The sequence below is a fragment of the Pipistrellus hanaki genome, assembly GCF_964339955.1.
Source record: "Pipistrellus hanaki genome assembly, chromosome: 6".
NCBI lineage: Eukaryota > Metazoa > Chordata > Mammalia > Chiroptera > Vespertilionidae > Pipistrellus > Pipistrellus hanaki.
This window is the reverse complement of record NC_140508.1, coordinates 68923338-68935975: the sequence shown is the minus strand read 5'-3', so window position 1 is coordinate 68935975 and position 12638 is coordinate 68923338. Positions and strand designations below refer to the sequence as shown.

Genomic DNA, 12638 nt, shown 5'->3' with positions numbered 1-12638 from the left:
TGTTGGAAGGTACAATATTTAGATACATTCAATTAAATGCCTGTGTTTCATTTTTCCCGTTGGCCAGGGGTAAATGCTGCATCACTAAGCAAACACTTTCAGATGCCTGAACTCCCTAGCTGTCAAAACATTCCTGTAAAAATGACCTCTTGAGGTTTTATAATTGGTGCAACCACTTAGGATGGATTTGTTTCTTAAAAAGAATCTTCTTAAAAAATTTTAATCATACTGTAGCCTTCACTTTAATCACTGGTTTGATGCATTATAGCATTTCTCTCCTGGAGGCATAATTTTCTTCAGTCCGTTATTTTGTCCTTTCTATCTCACATATTCTTCATTGCCATGCTGTGAGGCAGGTACAATGTCATCCCCAGGTTGTCCTGAAGAACCTGAGACTTAGGCGAAATAAACCATTCAAGGTCACACAGACAGCAATGAGGGAGGGAAAATTGAATTACTTAAAGTTAACCCTTGGACAGATGTTGATAATTTATAAAACCTTGAAGCCACATTCAGAGTTGGTAAAGGAACAAAAATCACTTGATTTTGTTGTGGATCTGGTTTGGGTTTTCCTTCTGATTTTTAATCATAAAATTGACTAGCATTTTGGGAAGCATGCAAATTCACTTCTACCATCTCAGGAAAATATTTCTATGTTATCTGCTGTGGTTTATATGGAGGTAAATTTCCCTGGAGGTATATTTCCCTTTATATTTGGGCCTATCGTAGTTGTAAGAGTGAAAATCAGATCAGGATTAAGCTTTCATTACATTCCTTCAGAAATTATTGTGTATTGTGGATTTATTGTGATTTAATTTGTTGATGGGAAAAGTACATTTTTGTTTCCTTATTGTTGAAGATATGACCCTGTGGCAAGAAAATAGTTGGTGTGTATTATCATGTATACGGCTACATCTTTTTGCATGTGGATATCTAATTGTTCTAGCGTCATTGTTGAAAAGATCATTTTTTCTCTATTGTTTCTTTGTCAACGATCAGTTGACTCTATTCCGTGTGGGTCTATTTCTGGATTTTCATTCCATTGATTTATCTGTTCTTTAATCAGTGCCATACTGTCTCATGTACTGTGGCTTTAGAGTAAATATGGAAGCTAGGAAGTGTCAGCCCTTCGACTTTGTTTTTATTCTTCAATATTAAGTAGTTTCTTTTGGGTCTTTCACCTGTCAATATAAACTTTAGAATCAATTTGTTGACATTAATTTGAAAACTTGGGATTTTGATTGTGATTGTATTGATTCACTAGATCCAATTGGGGAGAACTGATTTATTGACAATATTGAGTCTTCCTGTTAGTGAAAATGTAATATCTTTCAATTATCTTTCAGTTTTTCTGTTCATATAACTGATCTGTTTATGTGAGGTTTGATCTGTGGATGTGATGAACCACAATTGATTTGTGAATGTTCAATCAGCCTTGCATATATGGGGTAAATCCAGTTGGTCATGGTATACAACATTTTATACATTGTTGGATTCAGTTTGCTAATATTTTCTTAAAGGAGCTTGCATTTATGCTCATGAGAGATACTGTTTTGGAGTTTTCTTGTCACAGAGTGTTTAATTTTGGTATTAGGGTAATTTTGTGCTCATATTAGTAGAGTGAATCCAGAGGTAGTTCCTCTGCTTCTGTCCTTCACAGGTGATTTATTTCATAAGTGTTTGATAGATTTCACCAGGGAACCCATCTGGTTCTGATGCCTTCTGTTTTCAGAAGGGCTTGACTCAATTTTAAAAGGCAAAGTCCTATTCAAATTGCCTGTTTCTTCCTGTGTGAGATCTTGCAGGTTGTTTCTTTCCAGGTATCGGTCCTTTTTATCTGGGTTATGGAAATTGTAGGTATAGTTGTTTGTGGCAACCCTGTATTATCCCTTTGGTATTCATGAGTCTATAGTGATGTCACTTGTTTTATTTGTGATATTAGTAATTTGTGCTTTTTTAAAATTTTAACTAGAGGCTTACATCATTGACCGATATTTAAAAACAGCTGTTTTTTATTTCTTTTAATTTCTTTATTATTTTCCTGTTTTCAACTTTATTGATTTCTGTCTAATTTTTATTATTTCTTTCATCTGGTTACTTTGAGTATAATTTTCTGTCCTTCAAGTTTCCTCAAGTGGAAACCTCTTTGCTAATATATACAGTTAGTGCTATAAAATTGCCTCTAAACACTGCTTTTGCTGCATCCCACACATTTTGATAAATTTTCACGTAGTTCAAAGTATTTTTTAACTTCTGTTGGGAGTTATTCTTTGACCTATGTGTTATTTGGAAGTGTGTTAGATGCTCTCCAAATACTTGGGAGATTTTCCAGGTAATTTTCTGTTTTCCATTTCTAGTTTATTTCCTTTGTGGTCTGAGAGGCTATGTTGTATGACTTCTTTGAAATGTGTGAAGCACTCAGTGACCTAGAATGTGGTCTGTCTTGGTGAATGTTTCATGTGAGCTTGAAAAGAATGCATTCTGCTGTTGTTGAGCCTCCCGAAATTCATCAATTAGCATTCAGGTTTTCCTATGTCACTACTGGGCTTCTGCTCCACTAAATCATGGTTCTCTCTCTCTCCCTGCTTGTCTCTCTGGGGATGCAGCAGTTCGCCCTTGACCTCACTTCTCTGAAGAATTGAGGAACAGTTGTGGATTTTTTTTTCTTTTTCTTTTTTTCTTTTTTTTTCTTTTTTTTTAACTTGTTGGGATTAATGTCTTTTAAGCTGCTTTAAATGCTGGACCAGAAATCACCAAAAGCATTGTTTTAAATCTGACTATACAAGAGTTGTTTAAAATGTTTGAGGTATTTACTAATTATAACTCAGTAAAATTGCTTCATGAAGAGGCAGCTTAGAAACAATATCTAATTGAAACATAGAATATTTAATTAGATTAGGAGGTCTGAGTTTCTTCCCACAATTCTAAAATCAAAAAGCCTCTCAAAATGTTTTCTTTTAACTTAGATTTGTGGAAAACTCATGTTTTGCAAAACCTGACCTAAATTGACATGAAACTATTCATAGTTTTTATTTATGTATTTATTTTAGTGCAAATAATTCATATGATTTTTCTGGAGAAATATGAAAATATTTTGTGTGCTTCTGGGATATCTCAAACTCTATAAGTTTATGCCTCACATGTTCTATCTAAATCCAAAGTATTCGAAGTCCCAAACATATCTAGGGCCAAAGGTTTCAAATAAAAGATTATGAACCTGTAATAATATTTATTAATCTCAGAATTTGAGCTATTTTGTCAATAGTATGTTATTTTGCAATTAACTAGGCATGGAGTCAGACAATTTTAATGAATGGGTTTAAAAAAAGGTGAACAGATAATTTTATTTATAATTTTAAAGGATATGATTGTGCCTGGCATATTATTTGAACATCAATAAACCTGAAATTTCAGTGAGATAGCTGATTTATTATCTTGTTATAATTCATTTATTGGTTATCCAAGTCTTCTTCTTGCCCTCTTATTCTATTGATTTCACATCCAAAGGAATATGTGAAGTTGATTTTGTTTTTAATTTGTCCTGGAGACCTAAGAACAAGCATGATATAATGTCCATTGAGCCTTGTTTTCAGACTTTATGTTCTTTTAAAAGTTCATGTGCTTTATATATATATATATAAAGCATTGCTCAACCATTACCACTGTACCTACTTTAAAAAATAAGTTTAAAAGGAAAAGGGTTTCAAGTTTCTGTTAGCCTTTATTTAATTTATAGTCATAGTTTGCATTCTCTTCTTTTCACTCTACCATTAAAAGCCAATATTATCTAAGCAATAATCCATAAACTTCTATTAAGCACTTATTGTATCCCTAGTACAAAGTGTTTACCAAGCACTTATTTGAATTAACAATTCACAAACCCAGATTATCTTAGGATGTTTACTATCAATAACCAGGCAGTCAAAATTTCTCAAGAAATTCTATAAATTCTACAAAGGGCCTAATTTCTTGCAGTAGGGACAGAAAAGAACAGGGAGCCTTAAGTAAATAAATGTTCCTTCTGAAGGAGCAAAGGAGCTGTTAGTAGAGACCTCACTGATGGAGAACTACCAATGGAGCTCTTCCTCGTAAGACCCAAGGCTCCCTTTTGGCCGGGATTTCACCATTTTTCAATTCTTACTCTAACTTCACAACATCCTTTGTAGGTACTAGTAGCATTCACTTTAACGAATACCTATGGCATCTCTAGAAAAGATAGAGAAGTCTAGTAGAGTAATTATTAGTTTTTGGAGTAAGAAAATACGTTGAAAACACCACTAGGAAGATAGATAAAAACGTGGGTGATATGGGGCAGCTGCTCACAAATCCAGTTTTCTTTCTGGGCACACTGCTAAACAGAATTTCCAAGTCTTCCTCATGATTGAGGTCTGGGCAATAGGAAGTGAGTGGAGGTGACATGTACCAGGCCCAGGGTGGGCCCATAGCAACTTCGCTTGGATGGTCCTCCTTTCTTTCTCTACCGACGACGTAGACGACTCTCAGGCCTTAGATTTCCACGGATGGAAGGAGCCTAGGTCCCTGGATTACCTCGTGAACGACCCTGACAGTCAGGGAAATAATTTGAACTTCCATCGGAAGGAGAATTGAATTATATTTATTCACTGCAATTTGGAGGATTTTGTCAGTTACAGCAGGTAGCATTATATTGATCAATACAATGATGAACATTTAAGGGTAGATTAAGCATGTCTCATAGTGTCCAAATAATCTCAAGCCAGAGGTTGTACGATTTCAATCTTGTATTCTGTAACATAGAGATGTGGATGGGTGGGCTTTGAAACGAGCCTGCAGGAGTTCAAATCACAACTCCACCACTTTTCACTTTCTCACGAGTAAAATAAGCATCATAGTATTTCCTAATGGGATCCTTGTGAGAACACATTTGTATAAAGTATTAAGTACAGAACGGGAACATATTATGCCCAATATAAGTCTTAGTTATCCTTGTTCCTATTACTAATGATGTTGCTATTATTTATGATGACTTAATTTTTAAAATAAGGCAAATGAAACATTTAATCTGCACATTAAAAGCATTGTAATAAACAGCAGGTGTGGCCATTCTGTGTGTTAAACATCAATTGTTATTTTTAGTGTTTGATGCCTGGGCTGATGAAATTATTACTAAACATTGCTAAAATGTTTATACATCCCCAGTCCCTTGAGAACAAAATGGTAATAATGCCTCAAAACCACTAGAGTATGGCAGTCGTTTGTGTTGCTGGTGATGGAATTGATGGTTCACTTTGAAGGCTCACTTTAAATTCCAATTTCACTTTAAAAAGAAAAAAAAAGTTCTTCTAAAGACATATGAGATGATATAGCAAAATATAATAAGGAATATGCAAATTGACCATTACTCCATCACAAAGATGGCTGTACCCACAGCTGAGGCCAAGTTCCCATAAGGAGCCTTAACAAGCAGTCAGCAGGGACTTGAGGCTACACTCTCCCCTGTGGGGCGTGACAGGGGATCTCAGGCTGTGGCCATCTCCACCCCCCCTCAGCAGGGCTTGACGGGGGTCCTCAGGCTGCATTCCCCACCCGCAGGGCTTGACTAGGGACCTCAAGGTGTGCTTCCTGTCCTGGTGCTGGGCTAGGGGATCTCAGGCTGCTCCTTCCACCCCAGTGCCAGGCCAGGGGACCTCAGGCCATGCCCCCCCCCCAAGGTGGAGCTTGACAGAGGACTTCAGGCTGTGCCCCCTCCCTGGCACCAGGCCAGGGGACCTCTACTGCATCCCCTGCCTGACAGGGCTTGACAGGGGTCCTCAGGTCATGCCCCCCACCCAACGGGGCTTAACAGGGCATCTCAGCCCATGTCCCCCATCTGGCGGGGCTTGATAGAGGACCTCAAGTCACGCCCCCAACCCCATCTTGGCTGGGGGACCTCAGGCCATGCCCCCCATCCTGGGGCCAGGCCAGGGGACCTCTACTGCATCCCCTGCCTGACAGGGCTTGACAGGGGTCCTCAGGTCATGCCCCCCACCCAACGGGGCTTAACAGGGCATCTCAGCCCATGTCCCCCATCTGGCGGGGCTTGATAGAGGACCTCAAGTCACGCCCCCAACCCCATCTTGGCTGGGGGACCTCAGGCCATGCCCCCCATCCTGGGGCCAGGCCAGGGGACCTAAGGTTAGGCCCCCTGCCCAGCAGGGCTTGACAAGGGTGGGACTGGCCAGGTCTGGATCTAGCCCAATGGGGGTGTGAGTCAGCCAGGTCTAGGTCTCACACAATTTTGAGGTGCAGGTGGGTGGGTAGAGACTTGACTCTGGATTCCATGGTGACCCCCAGACTCTGACAGGAGAAAAGTTTTCATATACATTTTACTAACTTGCTTTCATCTCTGACACTTCTATTACAGAGAAAAGGCAAATAGCAAAATTAAATTATTTCCTCTAATTAATCTCCTTTTAATGTGCACAAATTTCATGCACTGGTCACTAGTAGCAAAATAAGGCTTCTGGGGAAAATAGACTAATGATTTCTGTAACTTTTTTTTTTTTTTGTCTTTTTAAAAATACTTGAAGAAAATCTAATTGATATTCACCATAGACATTCTGAGATCTGATGCCTACATTTCCCTTTTATTATTTTAGTTGTAGAACTTAACTGAAATGTTAGAAGACGAACTTTGCCATTTGGAGATTTCTCCTTCCGAATGATGGGTTAATGTCTTCAGTAGTTGTTTTTGAAACTTTGGAAGAACAGTTAAATCAGGAATGCACACTTTAGCTCACTGGGTTGCAAGACTTCTCTGTTGTCAGCGTGTCCCAACCTTGTGATAAAAGATAAACCAGTGTCCCTGACAACATCTGTCTGGAGAAGCTGAAAGAGCATATCCTTCATTGGATTCTTCTCTCAAAAGTGGTGTAATCATGGGAGCTTAGAATTGAAAGAAACTTTCAATGTCACTCCTAGCACACATTTCTGTCATCATTTGTATAATAAAAATAAAAGCCTTGACAAATTGGCTCAAATGTATAACTCTCTCAGGAGCAATTCTTTCACATAGAAACACACAGTAACTTCAAATAAAATGCATTGCTCTTGACTTACAGCTTCTGATTCTAAGTAGAATCTGTTGAATGATGGGCAATTGTTTTTTCCTCGGGAGGAAAAACTTCAGTAACCACTTAGTACACCAGGCATGCAGGCTAGGAGACTGCCCTGAGAAGCAGGCATTCTGAGCCCATTTTAGAATATGGCTTAGACTCTCTCCTTGGCCCCCTGCTTCATCGGCACTTACGGTATGTAGCCCGTCCAATGTGTGTGTCTTTCTCTCTCTCTCTCTCTTTTTTATTTTTTATTTTTTGCTTTGAATTGTGTACTAAGACTTTTTGTTATCTGTTTATAGTATTGAATCTCTCTGTATGATTTCATCGAATCCTCAAAAACTGCTTCTCATAAATGACTTCCTCTCACTCATAAAGGTCTTTGGTCCCTTTTGTAACCTGATTGTTTTCTTGTTGAGTGTTCAGTGTCGTTTGTATATTTTGGATTGCAGTCCTTTATCAGACGTGTCTTTAGCAAAACTCTTCTCCCAGTCTGTGGCTTGTCTTCTTTCCATTTTTAAGACCCACTAGTTTTGTAGAAAATGGAAAACTAGTCTTGAGTGGCAACTCTGTGGAGAGCAAGTCCTGGATGGCGTGAGGAGGAACGTGGGAGGGTGTGTGTTGATGCCTCTCTCGGTTTAGCTTGAAGGAAAGTGCACATGAACACGGGAAGAAAAGGAGAGAGCAGCACTAGCCTGTTTGGCTCAGGGGATAGAGCATGGGCCTGCGGACTCAAGGGTCCCAGGTTCAATTCTGGTCAAGGGCATGTACCTTGTTTGTGGGCTCATCCCAGTGTGAGGTGTGCAGGAAGCAGCTGATCAATGTTTCTCTCTCATTGATGTTTCTAACTCTCTATCCCTCTCCCCTCCTTCTCTGTAAAAAATCAATAAAATATATTTAAAACAAAACAAAAAACACTTCCGTTGCTCACTTCTGTGTTAAAGGCCAACACATAATTATGATGAATTCACAGTGTAGCAAAGGATCAAAGTGGACTGAGGTATAAGTGGGGATCTTTGTAGAAAAGGAGCAGATGTTTAGAGCAGGTGCTGGGTTGTGTGTCTCATAGGGTGTGTAGAAAGAGTAAATTAGCTTGTCATATTTGAGTGCAGATAAGTGTATTATAACATTTTCCAAATATTGCACATTGCCATTTAAAAACATTCTACACCGTGTATTTCTCAAACCTATGGAATATTTGCCTTGTATTTTATTAGGTAATTCCACCTTCTTAATGTTTTGAACTATAAAAATATTCTGGATTTTAAATTTTAACTTCATTTTGAGGTCAGTTATCTATTCTAGCTTTACAGTTTCTTCTCTTATTATACAGTTAAATGTGTGTGATCCTTAAAGCATGCTACACATATGTTAACATTTCACAGGCATTTTTTTATTTTTAATACCCTTGATTTAAAATTCTCACTGTCAAGGTCTTTCAGAAGGATTTGACTTTATGGATAGATTTGAGGGAGGCTGCTGCTGTTTACAGATATTGTTATCTATGTATCAGGAGCCACCTATGTATCTAAATTGGTATGTGTGAAATCTGCCTCATTACTCTGGCCTTACAATGATTGATTTCTGTGCCACTCCAGACTCAATTACAAGCGACTAAAACTCAGATTTAATCAAAATAAAGGGGGGGTGGGGCAGGGAGGATGTATTTTATCATCCATCTGAAGAGTGTTTAGGTTAATTTCAAGCACAGTGGACTCTAGATATCCATATGAGGTTCTGCTTAGCTTCTGCTGGACTCGCTTGATTTCAGTTACAGGCAAGTGTGGTGTGCTTTTTCACCAAGAGGGGAAGGTGAGGCACAGGCATAAGGTAGAGAAGGTTGTTGCCCATGGGATTGCCGCTTTCACGTGGTGAAAAGCAAAAGCCGTTTCTCAAAGGACAAGCTGCTGGGCTGACCAAGAAGCAGGAGGCCCCACAGCAGGACGCAGGGTTGGCCTTGGGTACCACGATCCATTTGGGAACCTTGACTTGGTTGGCCGTCGTCATCTCTTGTGCATTAGGAGACACTAAGTGTGACACAACATTAGGAGGAATCCTGGTTCCTTGTTTTCTAATCCAAAACCGGATGCCATCCTGAGACACAGACCATTTATAAACTGAGCTGAAAGCATGCTGTCGTACAAATCACAGGCCTAGCCTTCATAATGTTTTCTCTTGTCCTTGTGGGGCAAGCCAGCTGGGCATGCGCACCCCTGAGTATCCTCATCCATTTAAAGACAAATGTAGTGAGGCCAGCTCAGCTCCGACATTATTTCCATCATGGAGAACATATGATTCCATGGTTCTCTTACAAAACTGAGTGAAGGTTGATATTCCTTTCCTTTTCTTTGGAACAGGGACAGTGACTGGAAACAGCAATTGCTTTTAAAAATCTAAATCCACCTGCCTTCACCTGCTCCTCTCCCAGTGTCTTGTATCCATTGGTTATGTTTATATGCATGCGTACAAGTCCTTTAGTTGATCTCTTACAGTCCCCCACCTCCAACTTTCCTTGCCTTCCCGTTATAGTTTGACAGTCTTTTCAGTGGTTCTTTATCTCTATAACTATTTTCCCCATTTCTTTTCTTCAAAAAATCTTGCAACTGCAGACTAGAAATAAACATTTAATAACAAAAAAAATTTGAGCCCAATTTCAATGTCCAGCAATACAACGTGGTACCACGATGGGAATTTTCCATGGGGCTACTGAGCACTTGATGTGACTTGGTGTGACCGAAGAAATGTGTTTCTCATTCAATTTCAATTAATTTTCATTTAACTTAGAATAGCCACAGCTCCTGAAATGATCAACTCATTTAAGCAGGACGTACTTTGAGAAACAGCTAAAATTCCAACATCAGACCCTTACGTCTAAGCGTGGGCAGCGAATGTAACCCGGCCGTCTCCTCCTCTGCTCTCTCCGCAGTCCCCTGCACACAGCTACTCCAGCTACGACTCCAGCAAGCCCGAGGGCGGGGAGCGGGGGGCCGAGGACCTGTCCCTGCACCGGGGCGACGAGGATGAGGACGAGCACGAGGACCACGACGACGCCGAGAAGGTGGCCGAGACGGACGGCAGCGTGGAGGCCGAGCGGCTGAAGGCTTTCAACGTGAGTCCCCCAGGGCTGCCCCGACGGCTCACTCTCACCACGTCGCGCTCATGTTGCCTGCTGGTGCCTGTGGATACTTTAGAGACGTGTCTGTTTGACTTGCAGAGCGATTTAAAAGTACACGAAACACTCTTTGCCAACCAGACACCAGATTGCTGTGTGTTTTGCTTTGAATGTCAGGCCCGACGTGGCCGGCCCCTGACGTGTTGTGTGAGTATCGTGTCTCCCCAGGGGTGAGGAGCACATGGCCGGTCATCAGTGGTCCTCCTGCTTGCCCCGTGTGTCTCATGCTGCATGACAGAGTCCGTGGTGTGTGTTCCGAGACCAGTGCCCTGCAGAGTAGCCGAGTGGCGGTTTCACTGTATTTCTCTCTAACAGTTTGATGGGGTGCTTCATTGTCGCAGTCTGCTGTGGCCTCCTGTTTGTTTGGTTTTTTTCTACACGATAGTCTATACTTTTCTGTCTGTCTGTGTCTGTCTGCCTTTCTTTCTCTTTCCCTCTCTCTCTCTCTCTTTTTTTAATCCAACCATGGAGAAAGTCTTTAAAGGGTGTTTGCTTAAAAATTTCTGGCTTTCCATTGCAAAGTTCTCCAGCGACTAAACAAACAAACAAAAAAACAAACAAGAGTATTTTCCTACCCGTGATCAAGACAGGAAGCGAGGAACAGCCGAGAGCAGCCCTCCAAACCCTTCTCCTCTGTCTCCCTCTTGCCAACAGATGTTTGTCAGGCTGTTTGTAGATGAAAACTTGGACCGAATGGTCCCAATCTCTAAGCAGCCCAAAGAAAAGATCCAGGCTATCATTGACTCATGCAGGCGACAATTCCCTGAGTACCAAGAGCGTGCCCGAAAGCGCATCCGTACTTACCTCAAGTCCTGCAGGCGGATGAAAAGAAGTGGTTTTGAGATGGTGAGTTTTGAATGAAAACACAGCCCTAGATTCCATCCAAATCCCACCTGTAAACCATGACACTATTTATTTTTTCATCCTAGTGTCTTTTTTTTTATAATTTATTTTTTCCATGATGTCAGGTCACGGGGGTTCTGTTTGCTCGTTTGTTTCCCCCCTTCTCCTCTTCATCTTCCTCAAGTATATTTATCCCTCGTTTATTCAACCAGGAGCACCCGGTGGGCCAGTGCTCACAGGCCCACGTGGTACCGTGCCATAGACAATGAGGGTGACATGGGGGTCCAATGCCATGAGAACCAGCATCTCATTCATGTGTGTTGCTTTCTGTTACACGGAGGCGGAGATGAGGAGGAGCATGCCTTGAGGCTTTGGATGGCCTGGGAGAAGGGCGTCCTGTGGAACGGGAGGAAGTGGATGGGTCCATCTAAGGAACCCCATTCTCGTGCCAATGCTTAGCAGATAGCAAGCCTCAGAAATGGCCATCGGGGGTGGAGACCCTCCTGTGAGAAATAAGGCTTTGTTGTGCTCAGCGTATCTGTGTGCTTGTGGGTTGAAAGCATGAGCTTTGATATTCCGCTGGGCTGTATACATGGGTGAGCTTATGCGGCGGTTAGATTACTTATGGTGGAAATCAGATACTGATGTGTTTGTTTTTTTTAAACTTGATTATAATTCACCTTCCTCTCTAAATGTACACCTTAGATCATGCATGCATTTACAGTGTTTTAATTTTTTTTTTAAATTATATGTGAGCGGAAATGTATTGGGAATTTTCTAAAATCCTTTTTTCCTCTCCCGGCTCCATGAAAGCCAAGACTGGGAAGGTTTGTGATCCGGCCTCTCCTTCTTTGGTGTGAAGGGCCAGGAGTTGGGGTGGCTAGGAGAGGTTTCAGAGGATATCATATTTGAGAAATCATTTTTCAGATGCACATGTAAACGACACAATAACAAATCCGCCATCTATCAAATTTTCTGCATTGGCTTGTGAACATATCATGGATATTTTTTTTTTTAAAGAAAGGACTGTCCTTATGGAGAAGAAGTGGTCTGCCTGAATGGGAGAGAGCATGGGTTTGGACCCAGGGAGCCTAGCTTTGAGTCCAGATCCAGCACTTTGTAGCTAGGTGGCTTTGGCAAGCCATCTCCACGACCTGTGTCAGACACCTCTCCAGATGACACCAATTCCTAATTTATAAAGCTCTGGGAATTCTGTCTGCTGGCTAAAGCTCTGGGAATTCTCTCCGCTGACACACGTAAAGCTCTGGGAGCCATTTCTGACCCACAGTCACCACTAAATAAAATCTTAACTCTGAGAACATTACCAAATATTTTTAATTCATCATCTGAGAAAAGCTTCCATTATACACGCACAGCATCCTCCATGTAAATAGTTGCTTGCTTCTCAGAATAACTACATTAAAATTAGAGGTGTGGTGCATCAGCCATTTTAAAATAAGAATGGCATAACTGTGTCTGATCAAACTAAATTATTACAAGCAGAGGTGATGTGGTATAAAAGAGGAGAGACGCTTGGGAGAGGTGGAAAC

At 40.9% G+C, this 12638-nt stretch overlaps 1 protein-coding gene across 7 annotated transcripts in view; it reads left to right on the top strand.

The window, feature by feature from the left end:
- Window positions 1-12638, top strand: part of NOL4 (nucleolar protein 4) — a gene marked incomplete at its 5' end in the record, with an annotated part of 199607 nt that overhangs the window by 126756 nt on the left and 60213 nt on the right. For 4 of the 7 annotated variants that reach the window (XM_084888710.1, XM_084888712.1, XM_084888713.1 and 1 more), the window contains 2 exons: window positions 10000-10182; window positions 10900-11091. In XM_084888710.1, coding sequence (XP_084744836.1) covers window positions 10000-10182; window positions 10900-11091 — 375 coding nt within the window. The remainder of the gene's footprint in view (window positions 1-9999; window positions 10183-10899; window positions 11092-12638) is intronic. The other 3 variants (XM_084888711.1, XM_084888716.1, XM_084888715.1) reach the window with 1 other exon arrangement.